This window comes from Poromitra crassiceps (genome assembly GCF_964638095.1).
Source record: "Poromitra crassiceps genome assembly, chromosome: 1".
NCBI classification, from domain to species: domain Eukaryota; kingdom Metazoa; phylum Chordata; class Actinopteri; order Beryciformes; family Melamphaidae; genus Poromitra; species Poromitra crassiceps.
In genome coordinates this window covers 36537866-36558985 of record NC_139623.1, presented here as the reverse complement: position 1 = coordinate 36558985, position 21120 = coordinate 36537866, and the positions used below count along the sequence as shown (strand labels likewise).

General features: G+C 45.5%; 1 protein-coding gene across 1 annotated transcript in view; it reads left to right on the top strand.

The window, feature by feature from the left end:
• Positions 1–21120, top strand: part of mtbp (MDM2 binding protein) — a 108782-nt gene that overhangs the window by 10630 nt on the left and 77032 nt on the right. The window contains exons 6-8 of the mRNA XM_083634804.1: positions 5520–5664; positions 7836–7950; positions 20508–20624. Of these exons, the coding sequence (XP_083490930.1) occupies positions 5520–5664; positions 7836–7950; positions 20508–20624 (377 nt within the window). The remainder of the gene's footprint in view (positions 1–5519; positions 5665–7835; positions 7951–20507; positions 20625–21120) is intronic.

Genomic DNA, 21120 nt, shown 5'->3' with positions numbered 1-21120 from the left:
CCGACCCCAACTCGGCTTGAAATTCGACTTTCTTAACGGTTAATTATTTTACATTGACGGAATATGCAGAGAAAAAAAAAGCAACTCTCATGCACGAGTGCACCCCACAGCCCAGGCGCAGACAGCATCAAGTCAGCCAGAATGTAAGTAGGTCGTCCGCTTTAGCTCTTTGAAAAATAAAACCCTCGTTGTAACGTTAAACATTTTGAGTCATGCTTTACAGCCATTTTATGTAATCTAATCTTAACATCACAACGAGTATTTTTGATACAATGTTTGCTGCTTCGTTTGTTGAAACACCTTTTTCTCCTCCAATGTGCATCAGTCAGGCTGTTTACTTGTTTAAATGACATTAGTTTGAAATTTTTACCTGGAAGTTTCCATTTTGTTTTGGGTGGCCTGACACAGTGGCGTGAGAGAAGAAGGGAAAAGGGAGGGGGAAGGGACAGCCCGCAGCGGTGGAGAAACGCGGGTTGAGAGTGCGATATAAAAGTTTAAAGGGCGATGCTGCTGCTGCTACCCCCTGTTACTTTCCTGGGTAACAAAAACATTATGTACTAGTGGGACCTTTGATGTAAAAAAGGTATGCGTGTGACTGTGCAGCAAGGAGTTACATTATATTTTTCTGACACCAAACGATGGGAGGTTTGTCTCGGCCAAAACCTGCAGAAGACGAGGACTTAAAACCACCTACCTGTAGCCAAAAACGTCAGCTCTGTGGTAAGGATCCCGTCCAATTTAAAGTAATGTTTTGAAAATCTGCCTGCTGTAGCCCTTTAAAAAAAAAGGTGGTCTACTACACTTCCAAAAAATATGTTCTCTCCACTGGGCAGATTGGATACTTTCACTTAGGCACAGCTTTTTAGTGAGGCTGCCTCCTGAAGTGAGGATTTCACTTTGGAGATTTTTTTGCACACACTTCCACAGGAGTTGAGGAGCAGTCAACCTCTAACATTATTTGTGCAGGTGAACAGGAGCCAGCATAGAACAAAGAACAGACTATATTACTTCTTGAAAAGTTGCTCCTGGGCCACAGGAGGAAGTTCTGTTTCCTAGGGGAATCTACGTTTTATTGTTGGATTGGAATTATATTATTGGAAATGGGTTTCTATTCTGTTGGTAAAGGACGGCTTTACCCAGTGGTGTATATACTGTATATATATATATATATATATATATATATTAGGGTTGTGCGATGTCAATCAAATAGCCATCGTGATGGTTCCACAGTGAACCATCGTGATGGACGATGGCATCGTCATTGACGGTGGTGGGGGAATAATTAATTATTTATTAAGTCGCTGCGGTGCTGTAATGCCATTTGGCTATGCCGCTGCAATGCGTTCACAACAGACCAGCGGGCTTGGATAGGCTACTATTATGGCTCATTTCCACCACATATAACAGCACAGTACAGCTCTACTCAACCTGGTCTTACTTGTCTCTACTTGATATAGACTCTGTTTCCATAGCAAGTTTACTCGCCTCCGCCCACACCTGGTCGTCATAGCGACCGCATATCTGTCCTCCCACCATAGCCAAAGTAGCCTATAACGTATAACGTTAAAATTAAATCCATACACAGAACTTTTAAACTGGTTATGAAATACTGGTGCCTCTAAATGACCTACAGTGTACATGGGCAAATGTGACAATCGGCCAGGAGAATGGATATATATCACTTTGTCGTTACTCAAACCCAATGCATGCACTGCGCGGGGGACGGGAGCTACGGGGAGAAGGGAAGCCAGCCCACTACCCCGGCAGCAACTCACCAGGCAAGACCGCGGCTTCACTAAACCCCCGCCTCCGGCCTAGCGGATCGGACGTAGCACACAATTACAAAGGGCTTCCCGGGGAGTGGACTTTTTCTCTCTCAAAACAATTGAAAACCACCGTCATGTTAAAGCTGAGCAAGGAGATCGATTTTATTTCACCAGAGCCGAAAGCAGCAACACAAAAGACTGATGGAAATAACAGAAGAGAAGGTAAGCCCCACTAAACTGGTATCCAGCATTGACAGTAGATACAGTAAACACGATTCTGCCTGACCAATCAGTCGTCTGCAGTGTTTTCACTGTGTTTCACAGTGTTTTCACTGTATGGTACCGGGTCCACAGCGAGACGAACTGGGTGGGGCCGCACTGATACCAGCAGTGGAAATGGGCCATTAGTAGCCACTGTGCTAACAGCACAGAGCCAGGCGACTGAAGCAGTGGGGCTGTCACTACCAGCAATTTGAAGGGCGCAAAACAAATAACGTTAACGTTACAGATCCTCACCAACAACGTGTGTGTGTTGAATTTAACTAGCTGGCAGAAAACTGACTGAATTACTGTCTGGTATAACGTTAGATTCGCGTGGGCTTTTGAACCTAATGAGAGAGTTGAGGAGAAATGACTGATGAGTCTCGCGTTGGGGCTACAACTGCTGTATCTATGGAGCGACTCCAACTTTCACTTTGGAAACAGGTGAGTTAAATTCACAGTTGAAGACTTGTACTCACTTTGGGTTGAAAACAGGAAAGAATGTGAAGTTTCTTCTTTGTCTTAAAAAGTTTTCACAACACAACCGACTTCTCACGCGCGGGGGACGCCCCAGGTGACATTAAACAAGCGCACCCAGTTCAGAGAAGCAGTAGAGCAGAGGAGGAGGGGGAGGGGAGGCTTCTCTGAACTGAACATGTTTAATGTCGCCTGCGCGTCACGGTAAGTGGACTTGGCCTTTTTTATTATTAAAACGGCACAATTTTAATTCAAAGAGATAATTAATCACGATGATCGATGTAGAAGGCTCAGAGGTCGATGGGGGGGTCGATACCATCGTCCATCGTGCCAACATATATATATATATATATATATATATATATATATATATATATATATATATATATATATACGTACTAGTTTAAACTACATTTGCTGGGCAGTCATTGGTGTCTACAAAAAAAACATTTTGATTGAATTATAGGCTACAATGTAACAATGAGAACAATTAGGCTACCATAACCTGAACATTTCTGAATTTAGTTCATTGATACACAAATTTCAAACCAACTCACGTTAATTTGAAACCAAGTAGCTGCCAAAATAATGGAAGCATACGAGGGATCAGCCGAGCTGCATTGTGGTAAACAAACCGCGTTACTGGGTGGCAACGGCAATGGAACCTGAGTTTGAGCGTGTGACTCTAGCCGGCTGACCGTGTTTACAATAAAAAAACTGCAACAGTTCACACAACTTTAACACGAGACATGACATGCATATATTATACATCAAACTCTTGAACTAATTCTGCTCTCACTCAGAATGTCAAAATATAAGCGATGTGATGTATACTTTTTGAGATATTAACGTTTGTTTGGTACAAACTGCCGCGGGGTTACACATTTTTGGGTGGCAGTGACGTCACGCTGATTCATCCTATTCAAGTAATTGAGGGATGCATTATTATAGAAAGCAGGCTAAATTGCCCCCTACCCCCGCCCCTCCCAATGTGTGACTGTTTCTCTCTTGACATACAGTAACAGGTTTTATTTAGAAAATCGACAGGATGTTTTATTTCATTATTCTCGTGAATTCCTGTCCAGCTCGATCTGCTCAGTGCTGCTTGACCATAGACTGACCATATGCTTGACGCAACTCAAAGAGAGAAGCGAAAATACACAGGCCAATTTGTTTAGTGGAGCAGAGCGGAGAGCCGCTTCGGGGATGCCTCTGGTGGACACAGGCGTTCACTAGACAGCCTGCGAGCATGCAGCTCCGGTGTCCGCCTCGCCTCGCGGTCGTAATGCAACGTTTCCTGGCGGAATCTCAATCTGCCCGACTACCCGGCAGAGACTTTAGGCAGAAAAGAGAAAAAACTTGAATGGATGCACATCAAGGGAGATTTAGAATCAGAATCAGAATCAGAATCACTTTTATTGCCACAGTATGCAAGTTACATACGAGGAATTTGTCTTAGTGTCTGTATGCAGCGTAGCGGTCACATCAATATACAGAGATAAGAAGTAGGAGGATAACTAAAGACAATCACAAAGTTGCAAGTGCAATCAAATCGAGTAAATAATAAATACAATATGTACATGAGTGGTGAAGTGTTCTGTGGATAATAAATATGATTTTAGAAGAAGTGAGTAGACGCAAATTCGTAGTAGACGCCGTCTACCTGCGTCTACCCTCCACTACACGACTGGCTTTACTGATAATCAACCGACTTTGTATAATTAATAATCTTGGTAATACTGTATAAGCACATGGGCAGTGTTTAATACATTCTCTCTCTGTTTTCCTCATGGAGATCTCCCATTTCCTCCTCTGGCAAAGCGCTCCATTGTGACGCATTTTACGTCACAACGGAGCTGCGGAAGTTCTGCTCGAGACGCGGAATCTGCTCCGAGGGCGGCTGTTATTGTTTATTTTTATTTTTTAAGTATGCGCACATCCAATGCATGGAGAGCCTTAACTAGCCTTAAAGGAACACTCCGCCCATTTTCAACCATCTTTGTATCATTAGAACATCAGTAGTATATCAGAAAACTGTAAACGGTTTTGAAGTCTGTCATTTAAGTTGACAGTTATTGAGTGTTAAAGTGTGGACCAGTGACATCACTAAATCCTCCCACCGCCTGTCAAACTATTCATCATTCATCTAGTTTGACAGTTATTGAGAGTTGATTTGAGTTAATGAGTTATTAATTTGAGTTAGTGTGGACCAGTGATGTCACTGGTCCACACTTTAACACTCAATAACTGTCAAATTAAATGACAGACTTCAAAACCGTTTACAGTTTTCTGATATACTACTGATGTTCTAATGATACAAAGCTGGTTGAAAATGGGCGGAGTGTTCCTTTAATGACTTGCAGCTGGCAGCAGCAGACTTTCTGCAGGAGGATTTTTCTCAGAAAATACAGAGAGAAGGTAAACACTGCCCATGTGCTTATATTACTGAGATTATATATGATACAAAGTGGGTTGATTATTAGGGGTGGGGGAAAAAATGGATACAGCATAGTATCGTGATATTTTGTGGGCAATATATCGTATCGTATCGAATGCCAAGTATCGTGATATTTTATTATACAAAATGTCAAGTGCATGCAACATTTATGACAAGTTTTTATGACAGTGTTGGTCAGTCTGTCTGCTTCACAATCCCATTTTGCTCCAATAAAAATGATTGAAGTGAGATGAACAGACTGGAAACTTTATCTGATTGGATAAAACACATGTTGACAAAGTTTTTTCCTTTATGACATCATTTGCGGTTGAAAAAAGGTAATAAATCACAATATATCGCAATATCGCAATACTCAATATATCGCAATACTAGCATATCGCAATACTATCGGATCGTGACTTAAGTATCGTGATAATATCGTATCGTGGGGCATCAGTGATTCCCACCCCTATTGATTATCGGTAAAGCCATCCTTCAAGACTAAGATTTAAAAGTTATATGGAATGCAGGTACCCAAAGTGACCAATTTGGTTCAGTGACCCTATTTTTGTCCCCAGGTAAAGCCCTGCTGGATGTGCTGGTGTTGGCCAATGCTGAGCAGTCCCCAGCTCTGAAGGACCTGCTGCCTCTGCTGGGAGCCCTCAAACACATGGCCTGCTGGCACGCTGCTAAGGTCACTATAGCCACACAACATGCCAACAGGTGAGGATCAAACACATGGCCTGCTGGCACACTGCTAAGGTCACTATAGCCACACAACATGCCACCAGGTGAGGATCAAACACATGGCCTGCTGGCACGCTGCTAAGGTCACTATAGCCACACAACATGCCAACAGGTGAGGATCAAACACATGGCCTGCTGGCACACTGCTAAGGTCACTATAGCCACACAGCATGCCAACAGGTGAGGATCAAACACATGGCCTGCTGGCACACTGCTAAGGTCACTATAGCCACACAACATGCCAACAGGTTAGGATCAAACACATGGCCTGCTGGCACACTGCTAAGGTCACTATAGCCACACAACATGCCAACAGGTGAGGATCAAACACATGGCCTGCTGGCACACTGCTAAGGTCACTATAGCCACACAACATGCCAACAGGTGAGGATCAAACACATGGCCTGCTGGCACACTGCTAAGGTCACTATAGCCACACAGCATGCCAACAGGTGAGGATCAAACACATGGCCTACTGGCACACTGCTAAGGTCACTATAGCCACACAACATGCCAACAGGTGAGGATCAAACACATGGCCTACTGGCACACTGCTAAGGTCACTATAGCCACACAACATGCCAACAGGTGAGGATCAAACACATGGCCTACTGGCACACTGCTAAGGTCACTATAGCCACACAACATGCCACCAGGTGAGGATCAAACACATGGCCTGCTGGCACACTGCTAAGGTCACTATAGCCACACAACATGCCACCAGGTGAGGAGTCAAAAATGCTTATCCGTCCTTTCATTGGCATTGCACAACATGCTAATGATAAATAAACTTCAACCAATGCAGGGCAGGCTCACTCACACACACACACACACACACACACACACACACACACACACACACACACACACACACACACACACACACACACACACACACACACACACACACACACACACACACACACACACACACACACACACACTTTAATTCACACTTGAATGGATAATAATAATCTGTCAAAACCACCATAAGAAGTGCACATTGGGAAGTTTATTCAGATTTCAGATTGACCACTGAGCAGAATGATTTGTTTTGTTTTTGTTTACAAATTTGCACTACAGGATTTCTTGTATCTGCTTAATTAAACTCTTCACTTTGCCATCTGTTGGGAAATGAGAGGGTCTTTAGATGTGGAATCAGATGAGACAGTTAAACTGTAATTTAAATAGCAGTTATTGGGCTGGGGAAAATAGGAGGAGAACATTTCATTACTCAGTCACTTCTCTCTGTGCAACAGGGAGTTGTTTTCTTTAATCTGTCAATGGGCTTTTTTCACAGCAGGCATTTTGTGTCTCAAAGGCAGGAAGTAACAAAGGTGCAAGCAAACTATTAATGAGTGTCCCGGCACTGCAGCACCTAAATGGATTGGAAGTTGGAAGCCCTCATTAATGTTTTGTTGCACCTGTGTTTCTTCCTACCTTTGAGACACAAAATAGCTACTGCGAAAAACGCCCATTTGTCTTCAGAAGTAACTCAGAGAAAGACATGAGGTTCGGTGCATCTAGCGGCATTTATTTTGAAATAGGCGTCTAGGCAGAACCTTTAAAAATGGCGTTAAGGCAGCCTAATTGGGAGCAAAGCATCCATTGTTTAATTAAACAATGTTTAATTAAACAATGGATGTTAAGTGGTAAATAAACTTGAAACAAAGCCGACAGCACCATCACCCAGTCCAGATCATCTTTTTACCACCAGGGGGAACTGAAGAGCCACAATTAAAGTAAACATTATGAGCAGTTGTTGAATTACAGTCATGATTAAAAACAGACAAGCAAATAAACATACATTTTCTTTTTGTTAATGAGCGCTGTGGTATTGCGGTTTTCATTTATAATGACATACCAACACTGCAGGATTTCTACAGAAGCCCTCTCTTGAGTTTAAGGCATGAGTGATAGCAGCACTAAATCCTGTGAACTTGTTATTGCTGCTGTGTGTGCAGTCATTCCTACCTGTCTGTCTGCTGTGTGTGCAGTCATTCCTACCTGTCTGTCTGCTGTGTGTGCAGTCATTCCTACCTGTCTGTCAAAATGGGGGTGGGATTTGAATTAGGGCTGAAGGGATAGAAGTTGGCTCAGATCCTATGTGGGTCATTGAGTGACCCTCTTGGCCTTTTTGTGTCCAGGTGGCAGAAAGCAGCGTCCTACCTGGGTGCCAGTCTTGTTGAGCCGACTGACCTAGACAGCTCTATCGACCACAGGGAACTGTGGAGGGGAGGCCTGGTCATCAGAGAGAAGAAGGTAAGGATATGAGATGGTGTGGAAGAGTGTGTGGTAGAGAGAAAGCAGAGGATTGGTGTGTTTTTCAGGGAACAGCTAGGCTATAGTCTTACAGCTTATTTTGTCCATTTCTGCTTTAATTGTACCGAGTGTAGAGAGACGGGGTCTGACGATAGAGAAATATTGTGAGTCAGATTGAAGGCATGCACACGGCACACACCTGAGCCTGCGAGAACAGCCTGACCGTGATATTAGTTTCTGCTGAAAAAACAGTCTTAAAAAAGGTCTTAAAAGGTATTGGGCCCTATTGTTCCAAAAGCGGTAATTTTGCGTTTGCGTTGGTATGTCATTAGTGCACCATAATCTCCGCGCAGCGCAGTGCAGAGGAATTTTTTGGATCTTTTGGATAAGTCATTACGCACGGACGTGCCACGCCTGGACATCAAATTCTGCTGCTAAAATTGGGTAACCAGCAGATTATTCAGTGAGGCAATCAACTATAATTCACTGAGAAACTTTTATCACATCACAAGAGGGGTTAATGGCAAATTAAACTTGGACATTGTAGCCTACTTGCAATGCACCTTCACCTTCATCTACCCCACAACTCGGAGGGTGGTTGGGGCACCACAGACGCGTGATTTCTAACCCCACATAGGATAAGCAATAACCACGCCCTGTGGCGCCGGGATTGGCCAGGAGCAACACTGGAGGGCACACAGCCCAGCGATTTCATGAACCAACTGAATAGCTCTGGAGAACGGACAGCGATTTCGAGAGCGGACATTGAGAGCGATCATTGAAATGAATTATGGTCACCTACCTTCCTTAGCATAGTAATAATAATAATAAGCATAATAATTGTAATCTACACAATGTACACAATCTACAAAAACATGCAATAATATAAACGGTGTTGTGTTCACGTTCATAGCTCATATAATATAATGTATCATTAGCGTTAATTTCAAGCTCAATTCTTACCCAGAGAAAAGGTACAGCACTGCAAATGTAACAAGCAATAGTTTTTTAAACATCTTTATTTTAAAAGATAAAAAACCCCAGGTGCTTTAGTCCCAAGCTTCAATGCTCCTGGCCAATCCCGGCACCACAAGGCGTGGTTATTGCTTATTCTATGTGGGGTTAGAAATCACGCACCACAGACGGCAGACGACAAGCTCTCTCCATCTCTCTCTGTCCTCGGCACAGCAGCTCTCAGTTTCCCCGAGTTTTAATTGAGTCCACTCTAAATCCTCCCACCGCCCCCCCCCCCTTCCCCCCCTGTTTCCCCGCTGCAAACATGTTATTTCCAGTCAACAAAGAAAATAACCCGAATTGCATCAAATCACAGATGTTTTTAACAGGTATATGATGTGATGATGTTGTGAGATAGGAAAAATATATACAGTCAATGGAGATAGACCTATCCAAATTACGCTTGGGGAGAATTACAGCGTATATTGCATGCCTCGTGCAAACTGTATTACAGGGACTGCGAAATGGGAATCTGATTGGTTTGATTGATGTAATGCCCAGTAGGGCTGTTGAAACGAATTTCGGTATTCGATTATTAATCGATTTACATAAATATTAATTAATCCTCGAATATTTTATTTTTTTGAAACGTTTTATTTTATTTTTTATTTTTTTACATGGCAAATCTCGTCCGTCTCGCCTTGGCTAATCAGCGTGTGAATCATGTTGTCACATGTGATGAGCTTCCTGAGTCTGGAATCACAATAGTGAGCATGCACTCCACTCATACAGTGCTTTGCATTAACGTTCCAGTAGTCTGCCAGACTATCTCCCTGCACCAGGAGCATTCAAGTAGCCCAATACAGCCTCATATGGCACAAGTGAATGGCATTGGTATTCAACAAACATAACAAGTTGCTAAAGCAGTCAAATAGCTAGTCATTCTTCATACAATAGCTATTTCTGATACCAACCAAGGCACACGTGAATAATACAGGGACAATTTCCATCAAAGACAACATGCTAAAGGCCGTTTGATGACAGTTGACAAGTCAGCCAGGATAGAACGGAAAACTCCCATTCCAGCTTTCAAAATAAAAGTACCCTTGCAACTTCTTTTTTGGTATGATCCGAAATACCACAAGTACCAAAGAGAAAATAAAGAAAACATTTGCATAGAAACCTGTTTTAAATTAACATAATGTGCCTTCAAAAAGTCAATTTAACCCGCAGTGAGTCATGCACTAATTTTACATTGGCACTTTGATTTTGAAAATAAAATCGTCTAGCTTCCGTTTAGGCTACTGGGTTGAGCTCAGTATGAAAAATTATCAGTGAAGAAAAGATCGCCTTGACCACAGATGGATGTGACACGAGTTTAATCTTCTCATGTAATCCATCTCATGTAGTTTAATCTTCTCATATCTATCTCATTCAATGGTAAATGTTACAGGTTACAACAGGACATTTGAGTGGTTGGCCTGCCCTCTAGTGGACAGAATGGTACATAACAACAACATGCTGATTAGGCTTTATATAAGTCTATAGGTAAAATTAATAAAAAATATCTAATATTAAAATAATAATGGAAAAGCGAATTGGATTATTGAGGAAGATTGACATGCCCAGGCATTGCCAGGGAACACCTGTGAATAATTCTGGTGCTTAGGACCGCCCAAATCCCGTTTGCGCATTTTATTCGACTGACCTCCTCCTCCACCATCCCCTCCCGAACCCTCCGCTCCTCTTCCACTGCTACCCTCACCATCCCACCATCCAAACTCAAAAGCTTTGGTGACCGAGCATTCTCCAGAGCAGCACCCCGACTTTGGAACTCCCTCCCCCAGACTGTCAGAGACTCACCCTCACTCTCCACTTTCAAATCCTGAATAAAAACCTACCTGTTCTCCCAAGCTTACAACCTGCCCTACCCATAACCACCTCCATTTCTCCTTCCCTCTCTCCCCTGTCCTTCCCTCACGCTCCCTCCCTCCACTCTGTTTTCCATTTATATTTACCGTATATACTTTGTATCTGTTGCCTGTTGCTTGTTTCTATTTTTCTTTTCTTTTTGACTGTAAGCGGCTTTAGGTCATTGAAAAGCGATATATAAAATAAATGAATTATTTATTATTATTATTTTGGGGGCGCAGTTCACTTGGCACGCCTCCAATTTGCGCCTGCGGCAGGTGCAGTGAACTATTCTGCACCCCCCACCGAGAATTGCATCCCCACCATATTTCGGGGCTGTTTAACTTAAAAAACAGGGAGGTCATGTCTACCCAGACAATTACATAATTTTTAAACAGTTAGGTTTCTGCATAAATCATTATAATATGCTCCCGTGAGGTGGAGATGCGTTTAGGGGCGGCCTGGCGGGGGTGCAAAACTCGGCATAACACCAGAGGCCGGTTGCACCAAGTGGTCTTAACTATGCCTGGTCGTAACTCCTACGTCGGTCTTAGTTAAGACCAGTCTTTAGAGTGGATTTATGCCTGTTGCACCAACACGGCTTATGTCTGGTCTTAACTACGCCGGTCGTAGCAATGCGCGTCCATGTGAATTGCCAGGGAATGCACCCTGATTGGATGATGTTGCAAAAATGTGCCTCGCGACCTGCTTGGAGCGTCACTGTGCCACTACGCTCTATCAGCCACTACTGTATGTGCATCACTACACCCTCCCTCCTCCCACCCTCCCTCGCTCCGGGGGAAAAATGGCGGCGATTGAGCCAGACAGACAGTCTGAATGAAATTGAATGTAACGTTCCCAATTCTATGTATTAAATTCTAAAAAATGAACGGCAACATTTGGGAAGGCTAAGCCACACAACTAGTTCGTTATAATCTAACATCATGCTTCGATGGCGACGTTATGACGGTGACGGTGACGATGACGGTAAGGACTCAAAAAGGTCTCCGCTGATAGAGACACGGAGATCTCTGTTAAGGCAGGCACTATGCCTCCTCCTGACCAGGCGTAAGAGTTACGCCTGGGCGTAGTGAAAAGAAGGTTAAAGCCCTCTTGGTGCAACCGGCGTAGCTGTTAAGTCGTAAAGTTACGACCGGCGTAGCTTAGACCAGTCGTAAGACCACTTGGTGCAACCGGCCCCTGGACACTTGCGCCTGGTGGACTGCTATCGTCCCTGCAGGGGCGATAACATAAAGCAGGCGTTAAGGCACGCAAACAGGTGCGCAAGCGCAAAAAGGAGATAGCGCCTGTATCAAGATAGAATTGGATTGAACTTGAGGATTCCTGCATATACACCCTGGTGTGTGTGTGCACTGTGGACAAGGAGAGGGCATGAGAAGAAGCTGGTGTGTGTGTGTGCACTGTGGACAAGGAGAGGGCATGAGAAGAAGCTGTGTCCATGTGAGCTGACTGGCCAGACGGTGTATTTTAAAGTATTTTGTATTATTATTATTTTTATCTCGTACATTTTCTGACACTGTGCAAAAACTTTAAGGCCTGGAGTAGGGATGTTCATCAGTTATCGAAAATCGATAATTGATCGTTAAGGAATGGAATCAATCATGTGGAATTCTTATCAATTTTGTTATTATTTATTTTTATTTTTATTTTTATTTTTTTGCGACTAGGTTTGAGTGGAATTCGTTCCTCCTCGCCCCACTCCATTGCACAGCCGACTAACGTGAGGTGGAGCTTCATATAGTCTCTAGTTTTCTGGCTGGGCACGGGCCTTTGTGCCAACAAAACTGTTTTAAACATGGGGAATTCACACCGGTGTTGGAGAGGAGACACATTGAAATAAAGAGTTCATTGAGGAGAACACGTTGTCTTTCGTATTTTCTGCCATAGGCATTCATTTTGTAAAAAAAAAAAAAAAGATATTATTATTATTATAATTTTCCCCGATTTTCGATTATGGACATTTTTCAAAATGAACATCCCTAGCCTGGAGGGATTTCGAAAGGTACCCCGACCGCAACGGTGGGGGCCCTCGCTGGTGACGCTAAACTTTTAGCGAACCTGTTCGCATCTATGTGTTCATCACAATGGCATCCCAAGAATCATCATACTATTATGGGATGCGATGCGAACAGTTGTATTATGGGATGTGCATTTCCCAGGCAACGACACATGTTGACACGTTTTGGAACACTGCTGCACGCTCGCCAAATGCTCCTAAAAGCAAAATGCTTATTGTTTTGAATGATTTGGCATCTTCTATTACTGTCAACACTGTCAACACCAGTATTATTGTATTGTAATAATATGCCATAAAGGTTTATTGAAATTTTGGGGAGAGCAGGAAAAATAAATAAATAAATAAATAAATATAAATATTATATATATATATATATATATATATATATATATACACACATACATACATATATATTTATATAATATATATATATATATTTTATATATATATATTTTTTCCTGGCCTGGCGGGGGTGCCGTTGGCCTGGCGGGCCCGCCAGGGCTGTAGAATGGTAGAGAAAACACTGCTGTGGGTAGGGGATAGCTCGTTCATTCACCGCTGCTGATGCTGAATGAATCTAGAGGAATTAGCAGAGGTCAGTGCGGGTTTATGGAAAATGGCCCTGACAGACCCGACCCAGCCGTGCCCCGACTCCACCTCGCCCTCCGAGGTGTAGACTGGATATTATTGGTGTTTGACTCCACCTCGTTCTCCGAGGCCTAGGCTGGATATTATTGGTGTTTGACTCCACCTCGCTCTCCGAGGCCTAGACTGGATATTATTGGTGTTTGACTCCACCTCGCTGTCCGAGGCCTAGGCTGGATATTATTGGTGTTTGACTCCACCTCGCTCTCCGAGGCCTAGGCTGGATATTATTGGTGTTTGACTCCACCTCGCTGTCCGAGGCCTAGGCTGGATATTATTGGTGTTTGACTCCACCTCGCTCTCCGAGGCCTAGGCTGGATATTATTGGTGTTTGACTCCACCTCGCTCTCCGAGGCCTAGGCTGGATATTATTGGTGTTTGACTCCACCTCGCTCTCCGAGGCCTAGGCTGGATATTATTGGTGTTTGACTCCACTTCGCTCTCCGAGGCCTAGACTGGATATTATTGGTGTTTGACTCCACTTCGCTCTCCGAGGCCTAGACTGGATATTATTGGTGTTTGACTCCACTTCGCTCTCCGAGGCCTAGACTGGATATTATTGGTGTTTGACTCCACTTCGCTCTCCGAGGCCTAGGCTGGATATTATTGGTGTTTGACTCCACTTCGCTCTCCGAGGCCTAGGCTGGATATTATTGGTGTTTGACTCCACTTCGCTGTCCGAGGCCTAGGCTGGATATTATTGGTGTTTGACTCCACTTCGCTGTCCGAGGCCTAGGCTGGATATTATTGGTGTTTGACTCCACCTCGCTGTCCGAGGCCTAGACTGGATATTATTGGTGTTTGACTCCACTTCGCTCTCCGAGGCCTAGGCTGGATATTATTGGTGTTTGACTCCACTTCGCTGTCCGAGGCCTAGGCTGGATATTATTGGTGTTTGACTCCACTTCGCTGTCCGAGGCCTAGGCTGGATATTATTGGTGTTTGACTCCACCTCGCTCTCCGAGGCCTAGGCTGGATATTATTGGTGTTTGACTCCACCTCGCTGTCCGAGGCCTAGGCTGGATATTATTGGTGTTTGACTCCACCTCGCTGTCCGAGGCCTAGGCTGGATATTATTGGTGTTTGACTCCACTTCGCTCTCCGAGGCCTAGGCTGGATATTATTTGTGTTTGACTCCACCTCGCTCTCCGAGGCCTAGGCTGGATATTATTGGTGTTTGACTCCACCTCACTGTCCGAAGCCTAGACTGGATATTATTGGTGTTTGACTCCACCTCCCTGTCCGAGGCCTAGGCTGGATATTATTGGTGTTTGACTCCACCTCGCTGTCCAAGGCCTAGGCTGGATATTATTGGTGTTTGACTCCACCTCGCTCTCCGAGGCCTAGGCTGGATATTATTGGTGTTTGACTCCACCTCGCTGTCCGAGGCCTAGGCTGGATATTATTGGTGTTTGACTCCACCTCGCTGTCCGAGGCCTAGGCTGGATATTATTGGTGTTTGACTCCACCTCGCTGTCCGAGGCCTAGGCTGGATATTATTGGTGTTTGACTCCACTTCGCTCTCCGAGGCCTAGGCTGGATATTATTGGTGTTTGACTCCACCTCGCTCTCCGAGGCCTAGGCTGGATATTATTGGTGTTTGACTCCATCTCGCTGTCCGAGGCCTAGGCTGGATATTATTGGTGTTTGACTCCACTTCGCTCTCTGAGGCCTAGGCTGGATATTATTGGTGTTTGACTCCACCTCGCTGTCCGAGGCCTAGGCTGGATATTATTGGTGTTTGACTCCACCTCGCTGTCCGAGGCCTAGGCTGGATATTATTGGTGTTTGACTCCACTTCGCTGTCAGAGGCCTAGGCTGGATATTATTGGTGTTTGACTCCACTTCGCTCTCTGAGGCCTAGGCTGGATATTATTGGTGTTTGACTCCACCTCGCTGTCCGAGGCCTAGGCTGGATATTATTGGTGTTTGACTCCACTTCGCTGTCCGAGGCCTAGGCTGGATATTATTGGTGTTTGACTCCACCTTGCTCTCCGAGGCCTAGGCTGGATATTATTGGTGTTTGACTCCACCTCGCTGTCCGAGGCCTAGGCTGGATATTATTGGTGTTTGACTCCACCTCGCTGTCCGAGGCCTAGGCTGGATATTATTGGTGTTTGACTCCACCTCGCTCTCCGAGGCCTAGGCTGGATATTATTGGTGTTTGACTCCACCTCGCTGTCCGAGGCCTAGGCTGGATATTATTGGTGTTTGACTCCACCTCGCTGTCCGAGGCCTAGGCTGGATATTATTGGTGTTTGACTCCACTTCGCTCTCCGAGGCCTAGGCTGGATATTATTGGTGTTTGACTCCACCTCGCTCTCCGAGGCCTAGGCTGGATATTATTGGTGTTTGACTCCATCTCGCTGTCCGAGGCCTAGGCTGGATATTATTGGTGTTTGACTCCACTTCGCTCTCTGAGGCCTAGGCTGGATATTATTGGTGTTTGACTCCACTTCGCTGTCAGAGGCCTAGGCTGGATATTATTGGTGTTTGACTCCACCTCGCTGTCCGAGGCCTAGGCTGGATATTATTGGTGTTTGACTCCATCTCGCTGTCCGAGGCCTAGGCTGGATATTATTGGTGTTTGACTCCACTTCGCTCTCCGAGGCCTAGGCTGGATATTATTGGTGTTTGACTCCACTTCGCTCTCTGAGGCCTAGGCTGGATATTATTGGTGTTTGACTCCACCTCGCTGTCCGAGGCCTAGGCTGGATATTATTGGTGTTTGACTCCACTTCGCTGTCCGAGGCCTAGGCTGGATATTATTGGTGTTTGACTCCACCTTGCTCTCCGAGGCCTAGGCTGGATATTATTGGTGTTTGACTCCACCTCGCTGTCCGAGGCCTAGGCTGGATATTATTGGTGTTTGACTCCACCTCGCTGTCCGAGGCCTAGGCTGGATATTATTGGTGTTTGACTCCACCTCGCTCTCCGAGGCCTAGGCTGGATATTATTGGTGTTTGACTCCACCTCGCTGTCCGAGGCCTAGGCTGGATATTATTGGTGTTTGACTCCATCTCGCTGTCCGAGGCCTAGGCTGGATATTATTGGTGTTTGACTCCACTTCGCTGTCCGAGGCCTAGGCTGGATATTATTGGTGTTTGACTCCACCTCGCTCTCCGAGGCCTAGGCTGGATATTATTGGTGTTTGACTCCACTTCGCTCTCTGAGGCCTAGGCTGGATATTATTGGTGTTTGACTCCACCTCGCTGTCCGAGGCCTAGGCTGGATATTATTGGTGTTTGACTCCACCTCGCTGTCCGAGGCCTAGGCTGGATATTATTGGTGTTTGACTCCACCTCGCTGTCCGAGGCCTAGGCTGGATATTATTGGTGTTTGACTCCACTTCGCTGTCCGAGGCCTAGGCTGGATATTATTGGTGTTTGACTCCACCTCGCTCTCCGAGGCCTAGGCTGGATATTATTGGTGTTTGACTCCACCTCGCTGTCCGAGGCCTAGGCTGGATATTATTGGTGTTTGACTCCACTTCGCTCTCCGAGGCCTAGGCTGGATATTATTGGTGTTTGACTCCACCTCGCTGTCCGAGGCCTAGGCTGGATATTATTGGTGTTTGACTCCACTTCGCTCTCCGAGGCCTAGGCTGGATATTATTGGTGTTTGACTCCACTTCGCTCTCCGAGGCCTAGGCTGGATATTATTGGTGTTTGACTCCACCTCGCTGTCCGAGGCCTAGGCTGGATATTATTGGTGTTTGACTCCACCTCGCTCTCCGAGGCCTAGGCTGGATATTATTGGTGTTTGACTCCACCTCGCTGTCCGAGGCCTAGGCTGGATATTATTGGTGTTTGACTCCACTTCGCTCTCTGAGGCCTAGGCTGGATATTATTGGTGTTTGACTCCACTTCGCTCTCCGAGGCCTAGGCTGGATATTATTGGTGTTTGACTCCACCTCGCTCTCCGAGGCCTAGGCTGGATATTATTGGTGTTTGACTCCACCTCGCTGTCCGAGGCCTAGGCTGGATATTATTGGTGTTTGACTCCATCTCGCTGTCCGAGGCCTAGGCTGGATATTATTGGTGTTTGACTCCACTTCGCTGTCCGAGGCCTAGGCTGGATATTATTGGTGTTTGACTCCACCTCGCTCTCCGAGGCCTAGGCTGGATATTATTGGTGTTTGACTCCACCTCGCTGTCCGAGGCCTAGGCTGGATATTATTGGTGTTTGACTCCACTTCGCTGTCCGAGGCCTAGGCTGGATATTATTGGTGTTTGACTCCACCTCGCTGTCCGAGGCCTAGGCTGGATATTATTGGTGTTTGACTCCACTTCGCTGTCCGAGGCCTAGGCTGGATATTATTGGTGTTTGACTCCACCTCGCTGTCCGAGGCCTAGGCTGGATATTATTGGTGTTTGACTCCACCTCGCTGTCCGAGGCCTAGGCTGGATATTATTGGTGTTTGACTCCACTTCGCTCTCCGAGGCCTAGGCTGGATATTATTGGTGTTTGACTCCACCTCGCTGTCCGAGGCCTAGGCTGGATATTATTGGTGTTTGACTCCACTTCGCTCTCCGAGGCCTAGGCTGGATATTATTGGTGTTTGACTCCACTTCGCTCTCCGAGGCCTAGGCTGGATATTATTGGTGTTTGACTCCACCTCGCTGTCCGAGGCCTAGGCTGGATATTATTGGTGTTTGACTCCACCTCGCTCTCCGAGGCCTAGGCTGGATATTATTGGTGTTTGACTCCACCTCGCTGTCCGAGGCCTAGGCTGGATATTATTGGTGTTTGACTCCACTTCGCTCTCCGAGGCCTAGGCTGGATATTATTGGTGTTTGACTCCACCTCGCTGTCCGAGGCCTAGGCTGGATATTATTGGTGTTTGACTCCACTTCGCTCTCCGAGGCCTAGGCTGGATATTATTGGTGTTTGACTCCACTTCGCTCTCCGAGGCCTAGGCTGGATATTATTGGTGTTTGACTCCACCTCGCTGTCCGAGGCCTAGGCTGGATATTATTGGTGTTTGACTCCACCTCGCTGTCCGAGGCCTAGGCTGGATATTATTGGTGTTTGACTCCACCTCGCTGTCCGAGGCCTAGGCTGGATATTATTGGTGTTTGACTCCACTTCGCTCTCCGAGGCCTAGGCTGGATATTATTGGTCTTTGACTCCACCTCGCTCTCCGAGGCCTAGGCTGGATATTATTGGTGTTTGACTCCACCTCGCTGTCCGAGGCCTAGGCTGGATATTATTGGTGTTTGACTCCACTTCGCTCTCCGAGGCCTAGGCTGGATATTATTGGTGTTTGACTCCACTTCGCTCTCCGAGGCCTAGGCTGGATATTATTGGTGTTTGACTCCACTTCGCTCTCCGAGGCCTAGGCTGGATATTATTGGTGTTTGACTCCACCTCGCTGTCCGAGGCCTAGGCTGGATATTATTGGTGTTTGACTCCACTTCGCTCTCCGAGGCCTAGGCTGGATATTATTGGTGTTTGACTCCACTTCGCTCTCCGAGGCCTAGGCTGGATATTATTGGTGTTTGACTCCACCTCGCTGTCCGAGGCCTAGGCTGGATATTATTGGTGTTTAACTCCACTTCGCTGTCCGAGGCCTAGGCTGGATATTATTGGTGTTGACTCCACCTCGCTGTCCGAGGCCTAGGCTGGATATTATTGGTGTTTGACTCCACTTCGCTCTCCGAGGCCTAGGCTGGATATTATTGGTGTTTGACTCCACCTCGCTGTCCGAGGCCTAGACTGGATATTATTGGTGTTTGACTCCACTTCGCTCTCCAAGGCCTAGGCTGGATATTATTGGTGTTTGACTCCACTTCGCTCTCCAAGGCCTAGGCTGGATATTATTGGTGTTTAACTCCACTTCGCTGTCCGAGGCCTAGGCTGGATATTATTGGTGTTTGACTCCACTTCGCTCTCCGAGGCCTAGGCTGGATATTATTGGTGTTTGACTCCACTTCGCTCTCCGAGGCCTAGGCTGGATATTATTGGTGTTCGACTCCACCTCGCTCTCCACAGAGACAAGGCAAGAGAGAGTGTGTGAATTCATAGGTCGCAGGTCTGGGCCTGGTCATGTAAATTGCAATGATCAGACTTTCCCCCCATGTATTAAAATATCTACACTCTTCCCCACTACACATTTTCTAATAACATTAGGGCAACCCATTATTGTTTGCAGACAATTTTAATTGAAGTTATTATAAGCAATCCATGCTCATGCGTTGAATGTGTTTGTGTGTATCCTGCCTTGAAATTTGTTCAAAGAAAATGCTTCAGAAATGCCACAAAACTCTAAAATTGCACTTTCAAGCTGTATTGCAATCAATGTAAGCTCTGTCACTTCTAGCACATCTGCATGTAGTTGGGAACAACAGACATATGTTCTTAATATTCAGTATAAAGTGTTAATAGCAAACATGCTGTGTCAATAGGCGGGTGGGTTTGGTGGTGGTGCAAAAATATAGCAAAAACACAAGTGGGCCAATCTGAATTCATATCCCAGTTTAAGTAGCTTCACAATCACATGCTTGAAAGAAAAGAAAAAGAGTTCTCTGCTGTCATGTGGGCTTTGAGGATGCTGACGCAGGCATGCAGCTTCTCCTTCACTAAAGTGACCTTTTCACTTTAGTGAAGGAGAAGCCGCTGCCTTCATAAGTGAGGCGCAGGCAGGAAACGCTTCCCAGTGGGAGAACGCTGGAACAAAGGAGGTTTCCCAAAGGAATAGAAGCCTGTCTCAGAACAACCACTCTACAGCCGTGTGATACATCGCATAACAACTAATGCATGTGTGTGTGTACGTCTACTACTTAAATTACAGCCATGTGATAAATAGTACAACCACTACTATTTTTGTGATGTGTAGTTCATTTCTTTATAACAACACATTTCCACAAGTACAGACTCAAAAAAAGGTTGAGTATGTTCGTGTTTGTACTCCATGAAATTGTCTGAGGTCAAATGCTTTACAGCTGTGTGATATAGCAGAAGAACAAACCCTTTGTGTATTTTTCTCTCTCCCTTGCGTGTGCTTCAGTGTGTGTCGGAGCTGCGTTTCGAGGGCTTCTCGCTGCGTTCCCCAGAGGGTCAGATATCATGGTCCAGTCTCCTGCAAGCTCCCTACACCACGACAGACCACAAACTCCTCTCTGAGGTGAGTTTATCCTTCACCACTTTTTACATCTCTACCTTCCAACCTGAACTCCCCCCACACTTTAATTTAACCTTCTTCCCAATCTCCTAAAGCCAGTCGCCTCAACTTAACTTCAGCCTAACTTCAAGAAATAGTTCACTCCAAAATGAGAATTCAGTCATTATCTTCTCACACCCCCATATCAGTCAGAACCCCATTGAAGCCGTCCCATCTCAGTCTTAATGCATAAAATTTCCATTAAATTATCTCCTATATATTTCCTCACTGACAAAGCTTTGTTCTCGCCATCCTACGGTAGCAAGCAGCGTCTTCTACCAGAGCGCGTTTGGGTGCATGCCATCAGAGCAGCGTCAGTGAGGAAAAGCTGTTTGGAGAAGTACTGATGCTTTTTTTGTTGGAGCCGTTAAAAGATGGTCTGTTAACTTCAATAGTTTGGGAGAAAGCTGAGTATAGAGCCATATGAAATCCGTTTTATTTTTTCCAAATTCCATTTTAT